We start from the raw sequence: 12,158 nt of genomic DNA, 5'->3' as shown, positions 1-12,158 counted from the left end.
TATAATAATTCCACTCCCTGACTGGGAAATATACAATTACCTACCTTTATAATGTACACATAACTGCTCATTGGCACATGTCAGATGGATGAACAACACCAACGTTCACCAGTTCCTCTACACGAGGATAACACTGATTTTGCTTTTTGACCTGATAATCATTTCAGTCATTAAAAGGGCAGTTTAATGAGGTATTTCTTTTGTGGTTTTACATATGTATCAGCTTCTACAGTCCTACTGCAAGCCAATTATGGGTGTCCCCACTGTACAGAAGTTCGCTTTACGCCACTTCGCTTTTACAAAAGACCTACATTTGTACCTGTTTTCGCTAACCGAAAGAAATCTGAAGAGGATTTACGCTTTTACGAAAAAGGCGCCTGCTTTAAACTTGTGTTTACCCCAAGAAAGACCACCATGACCGTGAAGCCTTGAGCGGGCAAGTGTGCATGCATGCATGTACATTCCGGTTTTTTTAGGTTTTATGTGCTATTTAGTATGATTTGGTAGGTTATTTTTTGGGTCTGGGAACGCTCAAAGGTTTTTCCCATATAAATTAATGGGCTTCTTCACTTTATGCCATTTCGGCTTCTGAAAGGTTTCATAGGAACGCTCTGCTTTTGGATAGCAGAAGAAACCTGTATGCACGTGTCAGAGGCAAATATCCCATTAAATTATTCTCATCTGAAATATTTCCAAAGCAGTGATTGAAAGATTGACAGACAACGCTTCCCACAGAAAGGTGACCAAAAGCTTCATTGAAGAGGTGGGCTTCAAGAAGGATCTTAAATAAATGGGCCAGGCATTCTAGAGATCATGCAGCTGAGAGCCCATTACCACTGGCAGAGAGCCTGGATTTCAAGGAGTGCACAACTGAGCAAAGGCTACAGTACGAGGAGATGTTGGAGGGAGGGGGTAGTGTGTGGAGGATGAGAAAGACCACAAGCAGTCTCAAAAGCCATGATGAAGTTTTAAGAGCAAAGCACTGGAGAAGGCACCAGTGGGGCTCAATAAGCAGAGGTGGAGCAGAAGCAGGGAATTTAATTTGGTCATTGGTTCATTATTGTCACGTGCCAAGGTACAACAAAAAACGTAGCATTCATACGGATCATTTTGTTACAATGAGAATAATAAGGAAAAACAATAACATGATAGTGCAGACAGACAGAAAGGTGCAAAAACATAATGAGGGAGACTGTGAGGTTAAGAGAGAGACACCGTGAGTTAGATATGATAGTGCAGCTTTGGCTAGCATTTATTGTGAGCCTCATTAGCATTCTAGTTCAGCTGCCTCACCTGCTGAGAATTCCCAGGGTTTTCCATTTAAATTTCAGATATCTCAGCATTACTGAGATTTTGTTTATACGATAGACATGTGATGAAAGAATAGCTCTCTCCCAGCTCTATGGACAATGTGTATGGTCTGGCTCAGGGGCAGGCAATTGTTGATCCAGGAATGGTGGCTAAAGACAGCAGGTTCACCTCTCCGAGTTGTTGGATGTATTACCTTACTTAATATGAAATACTGACAAAACAGTGCAACGTATCAGAGGGAATAATCTGCATAATCCAGAGAAAGAACTGGAAGACAGAGCTGTATCTTCTGTGTGCATTCAAATCAACTTTGTTACTGTGAACATATGAATCAATTCAGTTACAGCACCGTTAAGCATTTGATGCTAATCTGTACCTAATGAATATTAACGTACAATGTATATATTAGTGTTAAAACAGCAACCACAGTAAAGGCAATATTTAGATCTTGCAGGAACTGTTCAACTCACATTATAAACGATTAAAAAAACTGCAGACATTGAAATAAAAACAGATAATGCCGAAAACACTCAGCAGGTGTGGTAATATCTGTGGGAAAAGAATCAGAGTTCAACAGAAACCTGAAACAGACATTATTTGATCTGCTGAGAATTTCCAGAATTTCCTGCTTTTATCACTACACCTACAGACAGTCCTCTATCCATGCTAGTATCCTATAATACCAAGGGCTCTTATCTTGTTAAGCACTCTCATATACTGCACCTAGTCAAAGGCCTTCTGAAAATCCAAGTATACAATATCCACCAATTCTCCTTTGTCTATCCTGCCTGTTATTTCATCAAAGAATTCCAACAGATTTATCAGGCAAGATAAGACCATGCTGAGCTTGGTCTGTTTGATCATGTGCCTCCAATTATCCCAAAATCACTTCCAACATCTTCCCAACCACTGAGGTCAACTGGCCTAGAATTTCCTTTCTTCGGCTTTCTTTCTTGAAGAGTGGAGAGACATCTGCCATTTTCCAGTGCTCTAGAATAATGCCAGAATCTAGCGATCGGTATCAATGCCTCCACAATCTCCCGAGCCACCTCTTCCAGAACCCTGGGGTGTTGACCCTCTGGTGCAGGTGACTTATCCATCTTCAGACCTTTCCGCTTCCCAAGCACCTTCTCTTCAGTAACAGCAATTGCACTAACTTCTGCCCCCCGACACTCTCAAATCTCCAACTTACAGATGCAAAATACTTATTCAGTTTGTCCCCCATTTGCTTGTTCCTCATTACTACCTCTCCAGCATCATCTTCCAATGATCCAATTATATACTCTTGCCTCTCTCTTATTCTTTATATACCTGAAAAAAATTTTGGTATCCTCTCTGATATTATTGCCTAGCTTACCTTCATATTTCATCTTTCTCTTCCTTATGACTTTTTAATTGCATTATTAGTTTTTTAAAAATTTCCCAATCTTCTAACTTCCCATTAATTTTTGCTCTATTATATGCCCCCTCTTTTGCTTTTATGTTGTTTTTGACTTCCTTTGTCAGCCACAGTTGCATCATCCTGCCTTTAGAATACTTCTTTGGGATGTAACTATCCTGTGCCTTCCTAATTGCTCCCAGAATCTCCAGCCATTCTGTTATGCCGTTATCCATGCTAGTGTTCCCTTTCAATCAACCTTGGCCAGCTCCTCTCTCATGCTTCTATACTCCCTTTACTCCACTGTAAGACTGACACATCTGACTTTAGCTTCTCCCTCTCAAATTGCAGGGTAACATCTATCATATTAAGATCACTTTCTCCTAAGGGTTCCTTTATCTCAAGCTCCCTAATCAAATTTGGTTCATTATACAACACTCAAACCAGAATAGCCTTTCCTCAAGAGGGCTCAACCACAAGCTGCTCTAAAAAGTAATCTCATAGGCATTCTACAAATTCTCTCTCGTGATCCAGCAGCAACCTGATTTTCCAAATCTACCTGCATGTTGAAATTCTCCAATATAATCATAACATTGCCCTTTTCCATCTCCCATTGTAATTTGGAGCCTCAACCTCCCTACCATTTGGAGGCCTGTATACAACTTCCATCAAAGTCTTTTACCCTTTTACCCAATGAGGTTTCAGGGCACTTGAAAGAACATGGCAAAATAGGCCAAAGGCAACATGGTTTCCTTAAGGGAAAATATTGCCTGACAAATTTGTTGAAATTCTTTGAGGAAATAATAAGCAGAATAGACAAAGGAGAACTGGTGGACATTGTTTATTAGGATTTTCAAAATGCATTTGACAAAGTGCCACTCATGAAGCTGCTTAAAAGATAAGAGCCCATGGTATTCAGGAAAATCACTAGCATGTATGAAGTTTGGCTGACTGGCAGAAGGTAAAGAGCGGCTGTCGGTGACTAGTGTTGTTAGGACTGCTTCTTTTTACATTATATGTCAATGATTTGGATGTTGGAATTTATGGGTTCGTGGCCAAGTTTGTAGACAATACAAAGATAGGTGGAGGTAGTGTTGAGGAAGAAGGGAGGCTGTAGAAGGACTTAGGCAAATTAGGAGAATGAGCAAAGGAGTGGCAGATGGAGTACAGTGTCAGGAAGTGTACGGTCATGCATTTCATTAGAAGGAATTAAAGCACAGACTATTTTCTAAACAGACAGAAAATTCAAAAATTTGAGATGCAAAGGGACTTGGAGTCCTCAAGCAGGATTCGCTAAAGGTGATCATACAGGTTGAGTTGGTGTTGCAGAAGGCAAATGCAATGTTAGTATTAAATTCAAGAGGACTAAAATATAAAAGCAAGGATGTAATTCTGAGGTTTCATTACACACTGGTGAGCCCCACTTGGCGTATGTGAGCAGGATTTAGCCCCTTCTCTAAGAAAGGATGCGCTGTCATTGGACAGGGATCTGAGGAGGTTCACGAGAAAGGTTCCAGGAATGAACAGGTTATAGTATGATCAGGCTCTGGGCTTGTACTCCCTGCAATTTAGAAGAATGGGGGTGGGAGATCTTATTGAAACCTATCGAATGCTGAAAACCCTAGAAAGAGTGGATGTAGAGAGGATATTTCCTATAGTGGGGGAGTCTACAACCAGAGGGCACAGCCTCAGAATAGAGGGCCATCCATTTATAATGGTGGTGAACCTGCTGAATTCATGGCCACAGGCGACTTCGAAGGCCAAGTCATTGGGTGTATTTAGGATGGAAGTTGATGGGTTTTTGATTAGTCAGGGTGCAAAATTTTACAGGGAGAAGGCAGGAGAATGGCGTTGAGAGGGGAAATGGATTGGCCATAATGAAATAGCGGGGCAAACTGGATGGGTCAAATAACTGGATGGCATCTATATTTTGTGGTTCAGAATGTTCCACACTTGCAGAGTGGTGGGGCATCTTCCATCTCAATCAATTGCAGTATTATCTGTCACAATCCTTAACCAGGCGGCTTAAAATGAAAGAACAATAGAGAAGGAAATGAGACAGAGTGCAAAATGTACTAAAAGTGAGAAAAGAGAAAGAGTGTGTTAAGAGATGAAAGAATACGAACGGGACAAGAAAACATGGTGGAAAAATAACTATCTGTATGAATTAAAAACTGCACATTTTCAATTTGTTCCTAAGCAGAAAATATCTAATGATGTTGCAAAAGCATAAATCATGTCATTATATGGATACTTGTGCTATTAAGTTCCAAGCCCGACTTTCTGTGGCGAGTCCAACTAACATCTAGATGCAGGAATTCTGAATAATTTAGGGATATTTCCCTTTCCTGGTGGAGACAAAAGTGTGAAGGTTCTAATCGATCTACACAGTAAAACAGCATAAACGATAAAACATCATTGTCTGCAAAATCGGAGGAACAGTGTCGTGTGCAGTTGACGGGGAGACCTCTCATTCTACTTTGAAGCATTCACTCGATATGACCTCCTAGGACAGTCACTAATGGACGGTCTCTCTATTAAGTCAATCCTGGAATCAGAGTTCAAAATGCTCTTACAGGGCAACCTAGAGTGGGTTTAATAATTTATCGGAAATAAAACTATTAAAACTTGCACCTGCATCCTACATCCGATGGTGGTAATATACAAAATAATTTAGGAATTGGTTGTCAAAACCACTCTTTCACTCAGCATCGGTAATGAATTTGTGTAGTTTTAAGAAAAGGAATCCAATAATCCAATTTATAAAATTAATCTCGAGAGACTAACCAGCCCCCCCCCCCCCCCCCCCCCCATTAACAGTCCTTCGCCATTTTAGGTGCTCAACCTCTGCGGGCAATGAAGAACCGCGGCGAATAAGGAAAGACTGACTGGGAACTAGTAGCTGGAGATCGAAACTACAGAAGTCAAGTGTGTAGTAATGCATCCACTGACCGGGCCCTTTTAATCCTCCCATCGAACACAGCCAACAAGTTAACGGTGCTAGCGCTCGCGATTTGACCCGCTCCATTGTTTCTGGGCTAACCTGGAACGGCTGCTTGACTGCTCCAGCCGAACTGCCCACCAGCTTGCGGCGGCGCCTTGGGACAGGTAACCCGCGACCTCTGCGCCTTCTTGCCCGGGATGCCCGGAACAAGCCAAAGCTGATGCGAGTTAGGGTCAGGATTAAGTTCAAGGGAGAGAGATAGCGGACACCTTGCCATTCCATCTCCTTAATGACTCGACCCATTTCAATGGACGAGGTGGTTGAGGCGGATACATTAAAAACATCTTTAAAAAAAACCACTGGGACAGGTACACGGACAGGATAGAACGATCCGGGCTAATGGGACTAGCTTAGAAGGTCATCTTTGTCAGTACGGCTGAGTTGGGCCGAAGGGACCGTTCCCGTTCTGTACAGCCCTATAAGTGAAACCCATCAGCGCGGAGCAGTGACCAGTGGTGTCCCCGCTGGAGACCCCCCGCCCCCCCCAGGTGCATAAGTTTCCCTGTCAGATGCCCCGTGCCCGTTACCTGCCACGGTGTAGCGATCCATGTAATTCACCACGTAGCCGAAGCTCAGCACTCCCGCTGCGATGTGCGGGCGCAGCCGGTACAGCGCCCGGAATTTCTCCGCCGGGCTGGATGCCGAGTCGCCGATCGGGACCGAGCCGCTGAGAGTCTGGATCTCCTCCGAGGAGACGGAGACGGAGAGCGGACACTCGGACGTGTCCTTATCCACACACATCTTCCCCGGGAGCCGCAGCCTGTGCCGGGGTGACCGAGGCTGTTGGAACCTGTGCGAAGCTCCTCCTTGAAAGCAAACAGCGCCTGTGTGTGTGTTTGTGTGCGATAAACAGCGTATTTACATCTACCTCGGCTCCCGCACAGGCATCCCGCGCCCACCGCTCTTGCCATCCAATGCAATCATTGCAGACTCCACTAACGCGTGGTTTCCGATTAACCTCGTCCCTCCCCCTTTGGGTTTCCCTGGGCGTCTCTAACACAAGCCCGAATCACGCTGGTCAAATGAAGGTACGGCTGCGGATAACGCTTCCTCCGAACATCCCTTCATCCTCCCCAAACACCCACTGTACCGCTTCCCTGGTTGGTTTTAAATGGTATATCACTGCATTTATCTCTTTACACTTCACACTCGTCCGAACAATTCACTTACTTTAAACCTCACTCATATTTTAAAGGAAGTTGTTAAGAACTTGCAATCGCGCAAAATATTAGAAGTTCAGGCACAACTTCCTGAGTTACTAATTTTGGAGGGTTCTTTTTTTGTATTATTCCGTATTTTGTGAGAAAATTGGTGAGCTTATGGGCATAGGAAATTTACTTAAATTACTTTGCGTTTCCCGTGAGAAACTTATAGGTTTTCCCGAAGGATGGAGGCGCCGAAAGCAACCGGAATAAAACCGCGACCAGGAGGTCAGAGGTTGAGAATGACAGTCAGTGTAGTTGCCCCTCTGGTTCGGTCTGGAGGTCAGAGGTTGAGAATGACAGTCGGTGAAGTTGCCCCTCTGTCGCGGTCTGGAGGTCAGAGGTTGAGAATGACAGTCAGTGTAGTTGCCCCTCTGGTTCGGTCTGGAGGTCAGAGGTTGAGAATGACAGTCGGTGAAGTTGCCCCTCTGTCGCGGTCTGGAGGTCAGAGGTTGAGAATGACAGTCGGTGTAGTTGCCCCTCCGTCGCGACCAGGAGGTCAGAGGTTGAGAATGACAGTCGGTGAAGTTGCCCCTCTGTCGCGGTCTGGAGGTCAGAGGTTGAGAATGACAGTTGGTATAGTTGCCCCTCTGTTGCGACCAGGAGGTCAGAGGTTGAGAATGACAGTCGGTATAGTTGCCCCTCTGTCGCGACCAGGAGGTCAGAGGTTGAGAATGACAGTCAGTGTAGTTGCCCCTTTGGTTCGGTCTGGAGGTCAGAGGTTGAGAACGACAGTCGGTGTAGTTGCCCCTCTGTCGCGGTCTGGAGGTCAGAGGTAGAGAATGACAGTCGGTGTAGTTGCCCCTCTGTCGCGGTCTGGAGGTCAGAGGTTGAGAACGACAGTCGGTGTAGTTGCCCCTCTGTCGCGGTCTGGAGGTCAGAGGTTGAGAACGACAGTCGGTGTAGTTGCCCCTCTGTCGCGGTCTGGAGGTCAGAGGTTGAGAATGACAGTCGGTGTAGTTGCCCCTCTGTCGCGGTCAGGAGGTCAGAGGTTGAGAACGACAGTCGGTGAAGTTGCCCCTCTGTCGCGGTCTGGAGGTCAGAGGTTGAGAACGACAGTCGGTGAAGTTGCCCCTCTGTCACGGTCTGGAGGTCAGAGGTTGAGAATGACAGTCTGTGTAGTTGCCCCTCTGATTCGGTCTGGAGGTCAGAGGTTGAGAATGACAGTCGGTGTAGTTGCTCCTCTGGTTCGGTCTGGAGGTCAGAGGTTGAGAACGACAGTCGGTGTAGTTGCCCCTCTGGTTTGGTCTGGAGGTCAGAGGTTGAGAACGACAGTCGGTATAGTTGCCCCTCTGTCGCGGTCTGGATGTCAGAGGTTGAGAATGACAGTCGGTGTAGTTGCCCCTCTGTCGCGGTCAGGAGGTCAGAGGTTGAGAACGACAGTCGGTGAAGTTGCCCCTCTGTCGCGGTCTGGAGGTCAGAGGTTGAGAATGACAGTCAGTGTAGTTGCCCCTCTGGTTCGGTCTGGAGGTCAGAGGTTGAGAACGACAGTCGGTGTAGTTGCCCCTCTGTCGCGGTCTGGATGTCAGAGGTTGAGAATGACAGTCGGTGTAGTTGCCCCTCTGTCGCGGTCAGGAGGTCAGAGGTTGAGAACGACAGTCGGTGAAGTTGCCCCTCTGTCGCGGTCTGGATGTCAGAGGTTGAGAATGACAGTCAGTGTAGTTGCCCCTCTGGTTCGGTCTGGAGGTCAGAGGTTGAGAACGACAGTCGGTGTAGTTGCCCCTCTGGTTCGGTCTGGAGGTCAGAGGTTGAGAATGACAGTCGGTATAGTTGCCCCTCTGTCGCGACCAGGAGGTCAGAGGTTGAGAATGACAGTCGGTGAAGTTGCCCCTCTGTCGCGGTCTGGAGGTCAGAGGTTGAGAATGACAGTCAGTGTAGTTGCCCCTCTGGTTCGGTCTGGAGGTCAGAGGTTGAGAACAACAGTCGGTGTAGTTGCCCCTCTGGTTCGGTCTGGAGGTCAGAGGTTGAGAATGACAGTCGGTATAGTTGCCCCTCTGTCGCGACCAGGAGGTCAGAGGTTGAGAATGACAGTCGGTATAGTTGCCCCTCTGTTGCGACCAGGAGGTCAGAGGTTGAGAATGACAGTAGGTATAGTTGCCCCTCTGTCGCGACCAGGAGGTCAGAGGTTGAGAATGACAGTCAGTGTAGTTGCCCCTCTGGTTCGGTCTGGAGGTCAGAGGTTGAGAACGACAGTCGGTGAAGTTGCCCCTCTGTCGCGGTCTGGAGGTCAGAGGTTGAGAACGACAGTCGGTGAAGTTGCCCCTCTGTCGCGGTCTGGAGTTCAGAGGTTGAGAATGACAGTCTGTGTAGTTGCCCCTCTGATTCGGTCTGGAGGTCAGAGGTTGAGAATGACAGTCGGTGTAGTTGCCCCTCTGGTTCGGTCTGGAGGTCAGAGGTTGAGAACGACAGTCAGTGTAGTTGCCCCTCTGTCGCGGTCTGGAGGTCAGAGGTTGAGAATGACAGTCGGTGTAGTTGCCCCTCTGTCACGGTCTGGAGGTCAGAGGTTGAGAATGACAGTCGGTGTAGTTGCCCCTTGTTGCGGTCTGGAGGTCAGAGGTTGAGAATGACAGTCGGTGTAGTTACCCCTTTGTCGGGACCAGGAGGTCAGAGATTGAGAATGACAGTCGGTGATGTTGCCCCTCTGTCGCAGTCTGGAGGTCAGAGGTTGAGAATGACAGTCGGTGAAGTTGCCCCTCCGTCGCAACCAGGAGATCAGAGGTTGAGAATGACAGTCGGTGAAGTTGCCCCTCTGTCGCGACCAGGAGGTCAGAGGTTGAGATGGACAGTCGGTGAAGTTGCCCCTCTGTCGCGACCAAGAGGTCAGAGGTTGAGAATGACAGTCGGTGTAGTTGCCTCTCTGTCGCGGTCTGGAGGTCAGAGGTTGAGAATGACAGTCAGTGTAGTTGCCCCTCTGGTTCAGTCTGGAGGTCAGAGGTTGAGAACGACAGTCGGTGTAGTTGCCCCTCTGGTTCGGTCTGGAGGTCAGAGGTTGAGAACGACAGTCGGTGTAGTTGCCCCTCTGTCGCGGTCTGGATGTCAGAGGTTGAGAATGACAGTCGGTGTAGTTGCCCCTCTGTCGCGGTCAGGAGGTCAGAGGTTGAGAACGACAGTCGGTGAAGTTGCCCCTCTGTCGCGGTCTGGATGTCAGAGGTTGAGAATGACAGTCAGTGTAGTTGCCCCTCTGGTTCGGTCTGGAGGTCAGAGGTTGAGAACGACAGTCGGTGTAGTTGCCCCTCTGGTTCGGTCTGGAGGTCAGAGGTTGAGAATGACAGTCGGTATAGTTGCCCCTCTGTCGCGACCAGGAGGTCAGAGGTTGAGAATGACAGTCGGTGAAGTTGCCCCTCTGTCGCGGTCTGGAGGTCAGAGGTTGAGAATGACAGTCAGTGTAGTTGCCCCTCTGGTTCGGTCTGGAGGTCAGAGGTTGAGAACGACAGTCGGTGTAGTTGCCCCTCTGTCGCGGTCTGGAGGTCAGAGGTTGAGAATGACAGTCGGTATAGTTGCCCCTCTGTCGCGACCAGGAGGTCAGAGGTTGAGAATGACAGTCGGTATAGTTGCCCCTCTGTTGCGACCAGGAGGTCAGAGGTTGAGAATGACAGTCGGTATAGTTGCCCCTCTGTCGCGACCAGGAGGTCAGAGGTTGAGAATGACAGTCAGTGTAGTTGCCCCTCTGGTTCGGTCTGGAGGTCAGAGGTTGAGAATGACAGTCAGTGTAGTTGCCCCTCTGTCACAGTCTGGAGGTCAGAGGTTGAGAATGACAGTCGGTGTAGTTGCCCCTCTGTCACGGTCTGGAGGTCAGAGGTTGAGAACGACAGTCGGTGTAGTTGCCCCTCTGTCACGGTCTGGAGGTCAGAGGTTGAGAATGACAGTCGGTGTAGTTGCCCCTCTGTCACGGTCTGGAGGTCAGAGGTTGAGAACGACAGTCGGTGTAGTTGCCCCTCTGTCACGGTCTGGAGGTCAGAGGTTGAGAATGGCAGTCGGTGTAGTTGCCCCTCTGTCACGGTCTGGATGTCAGAGGTTGAGAATGACAGTCAGTGTAGTTGCCCCTCTGGTTCGGTCTGGAGGTCAGAGGTAGAGAATGACAGTCGGTGTAGTTGCCCCTCTGTCGCGGTCTGGAGGTCAGAGGTTGAGAATGACAGTCGGAGTAGTTGCCCCTCTGTCGCGACCAGGAGGTCAGAGGTTGAGAATGACAGTCGGAGTAGTTGCCCCTCTGTCGCGGTCTGGAGGTCAGTGGGTGAGAATGACAGTTGATGTAGTTGCCCATCTGTCGCGGTCAGGAGGTCAGAGGTTGAGAACGACAGTCGGTGAAGTTGCCCCTCTGTCGCGGTCTGGAGGTCAGAGGTTGAGAACGACAGTCGGTGAAGTTGCCCCTCTGTCGCGGTCTGGAGGTCAGAGGTTGAGAATGACAGTCTGTGTAGTTGCCCCTCTGATTCGGTCTGGAGGTCAGAGGTTGAGAATGACAGTCGGTGTAGTTGCCCCTCTGGTTCGGTCTGGAGGTCAGAGGTTGAGAACGACAGTCGGTGTAGTTGCCCCTCTGTCGCGGTCTGGAGGTCAGAGGTTGAGAATGACAGTCGGTGTAGTTGCTCCTCTGTCACGGTCTGGAGGTCAGAGGTTGAGAATGACAGTCGGTGTAGTTGCCCCTTGTTGCGGTCTGGAGGTCAGAGGTTGAGAATGACAGTCGGTGTAGTTACCCCTTTGTCGCGACCAGGAGGTCAGAGATTGAGAATGACAGTCGGTGATGTTGCCCCTCTGTCGCGGTCTGGAGGTCAGAGGTTGAGAATGACAGTCGGTGAAGTTGCCCCTCCGTCGCAACCAGGAGATCAGAGGTTGAGAATGACAGTCGGTGAAGTTGCCCCTCTGTCGCGACCAGGAGGTCAGAGGTTGAGATGGACAGTCGGTGAAGTTGCCCCTCTGTCGCGACCAAGAGGTCAGAGGTTGAGAATGACAGTCGGTGTAGTTGCCTCTCTGTCGCGGTCTGGAGGTCAGAGTTTGAGAATGACAATTGGTGTAGATGCCCCTCTGTCGCAACCAGGAGGTCAGAGGTTGAGAATGACCATCGGTGTAGTTGCCCCTCTGTCGCGGTCTGGAGGTCAGAGGTTGAGAATGACCATCGGTGTAGTTGCCCCTCTGTCGCGGTCTGGAGGTCAGAGGTTGAGAATGACAGTCAGTGTAGTTGCCCCTCTGTCGCGGTCTGGAGGTCAGAGGTTGAGAATGACAGTCAGTGTAGTTGCCCCTCTGTCGCGGTCTGGAGGTTGCAGTCCAGCAG

General features: G+C 48.6%; 1 protein-coding gene across 1 annotated transcript in view; it reads right to left on the bottom strand.

The window, feature by feature from the left end:
* Positions 1-6,641, bottom strand: part of spns2 (SPNS lysolipid transporter 2, sphingosine-1-phosphate) — a 110,257-nt gene extending 103,616 nt beyond the window's left edge. The window contains exon 1 of the mRNA XM_059972958.1: positions 6,221-6,641. Coding sequence (XP_059828941.1) covers positions 6,221-6,434 — 214 coding nt within the window. The 5' untranslated portion in view covers positions 6,435-6,641. The remainder of the gene's footprint in view (positions 1-6,220) is intronic.
* Positions 6,642-12,158: the final 5,517 nt, after the last annotated feature.

Source organism: Hypanus sabinus, chromosome 6 (assembly GCF_030144855.1).
Source record: "Hypanus sabinus isolate sHypSab1 chromosome 6, sHypSab1.hap1, whole genome shotgun sequence".
Taxonomy (NCBI): Eukaryota; Metazoa; Chordata; class Chondrichthyes; order Myliobatiformes; family Dasyatidae; genus Hypanus; species Hypanus sabinus.
Note: the sequence above shows the minus strand (reverse complement) of the source record. Positions and strands in the feature narration are given on the sequence as shown.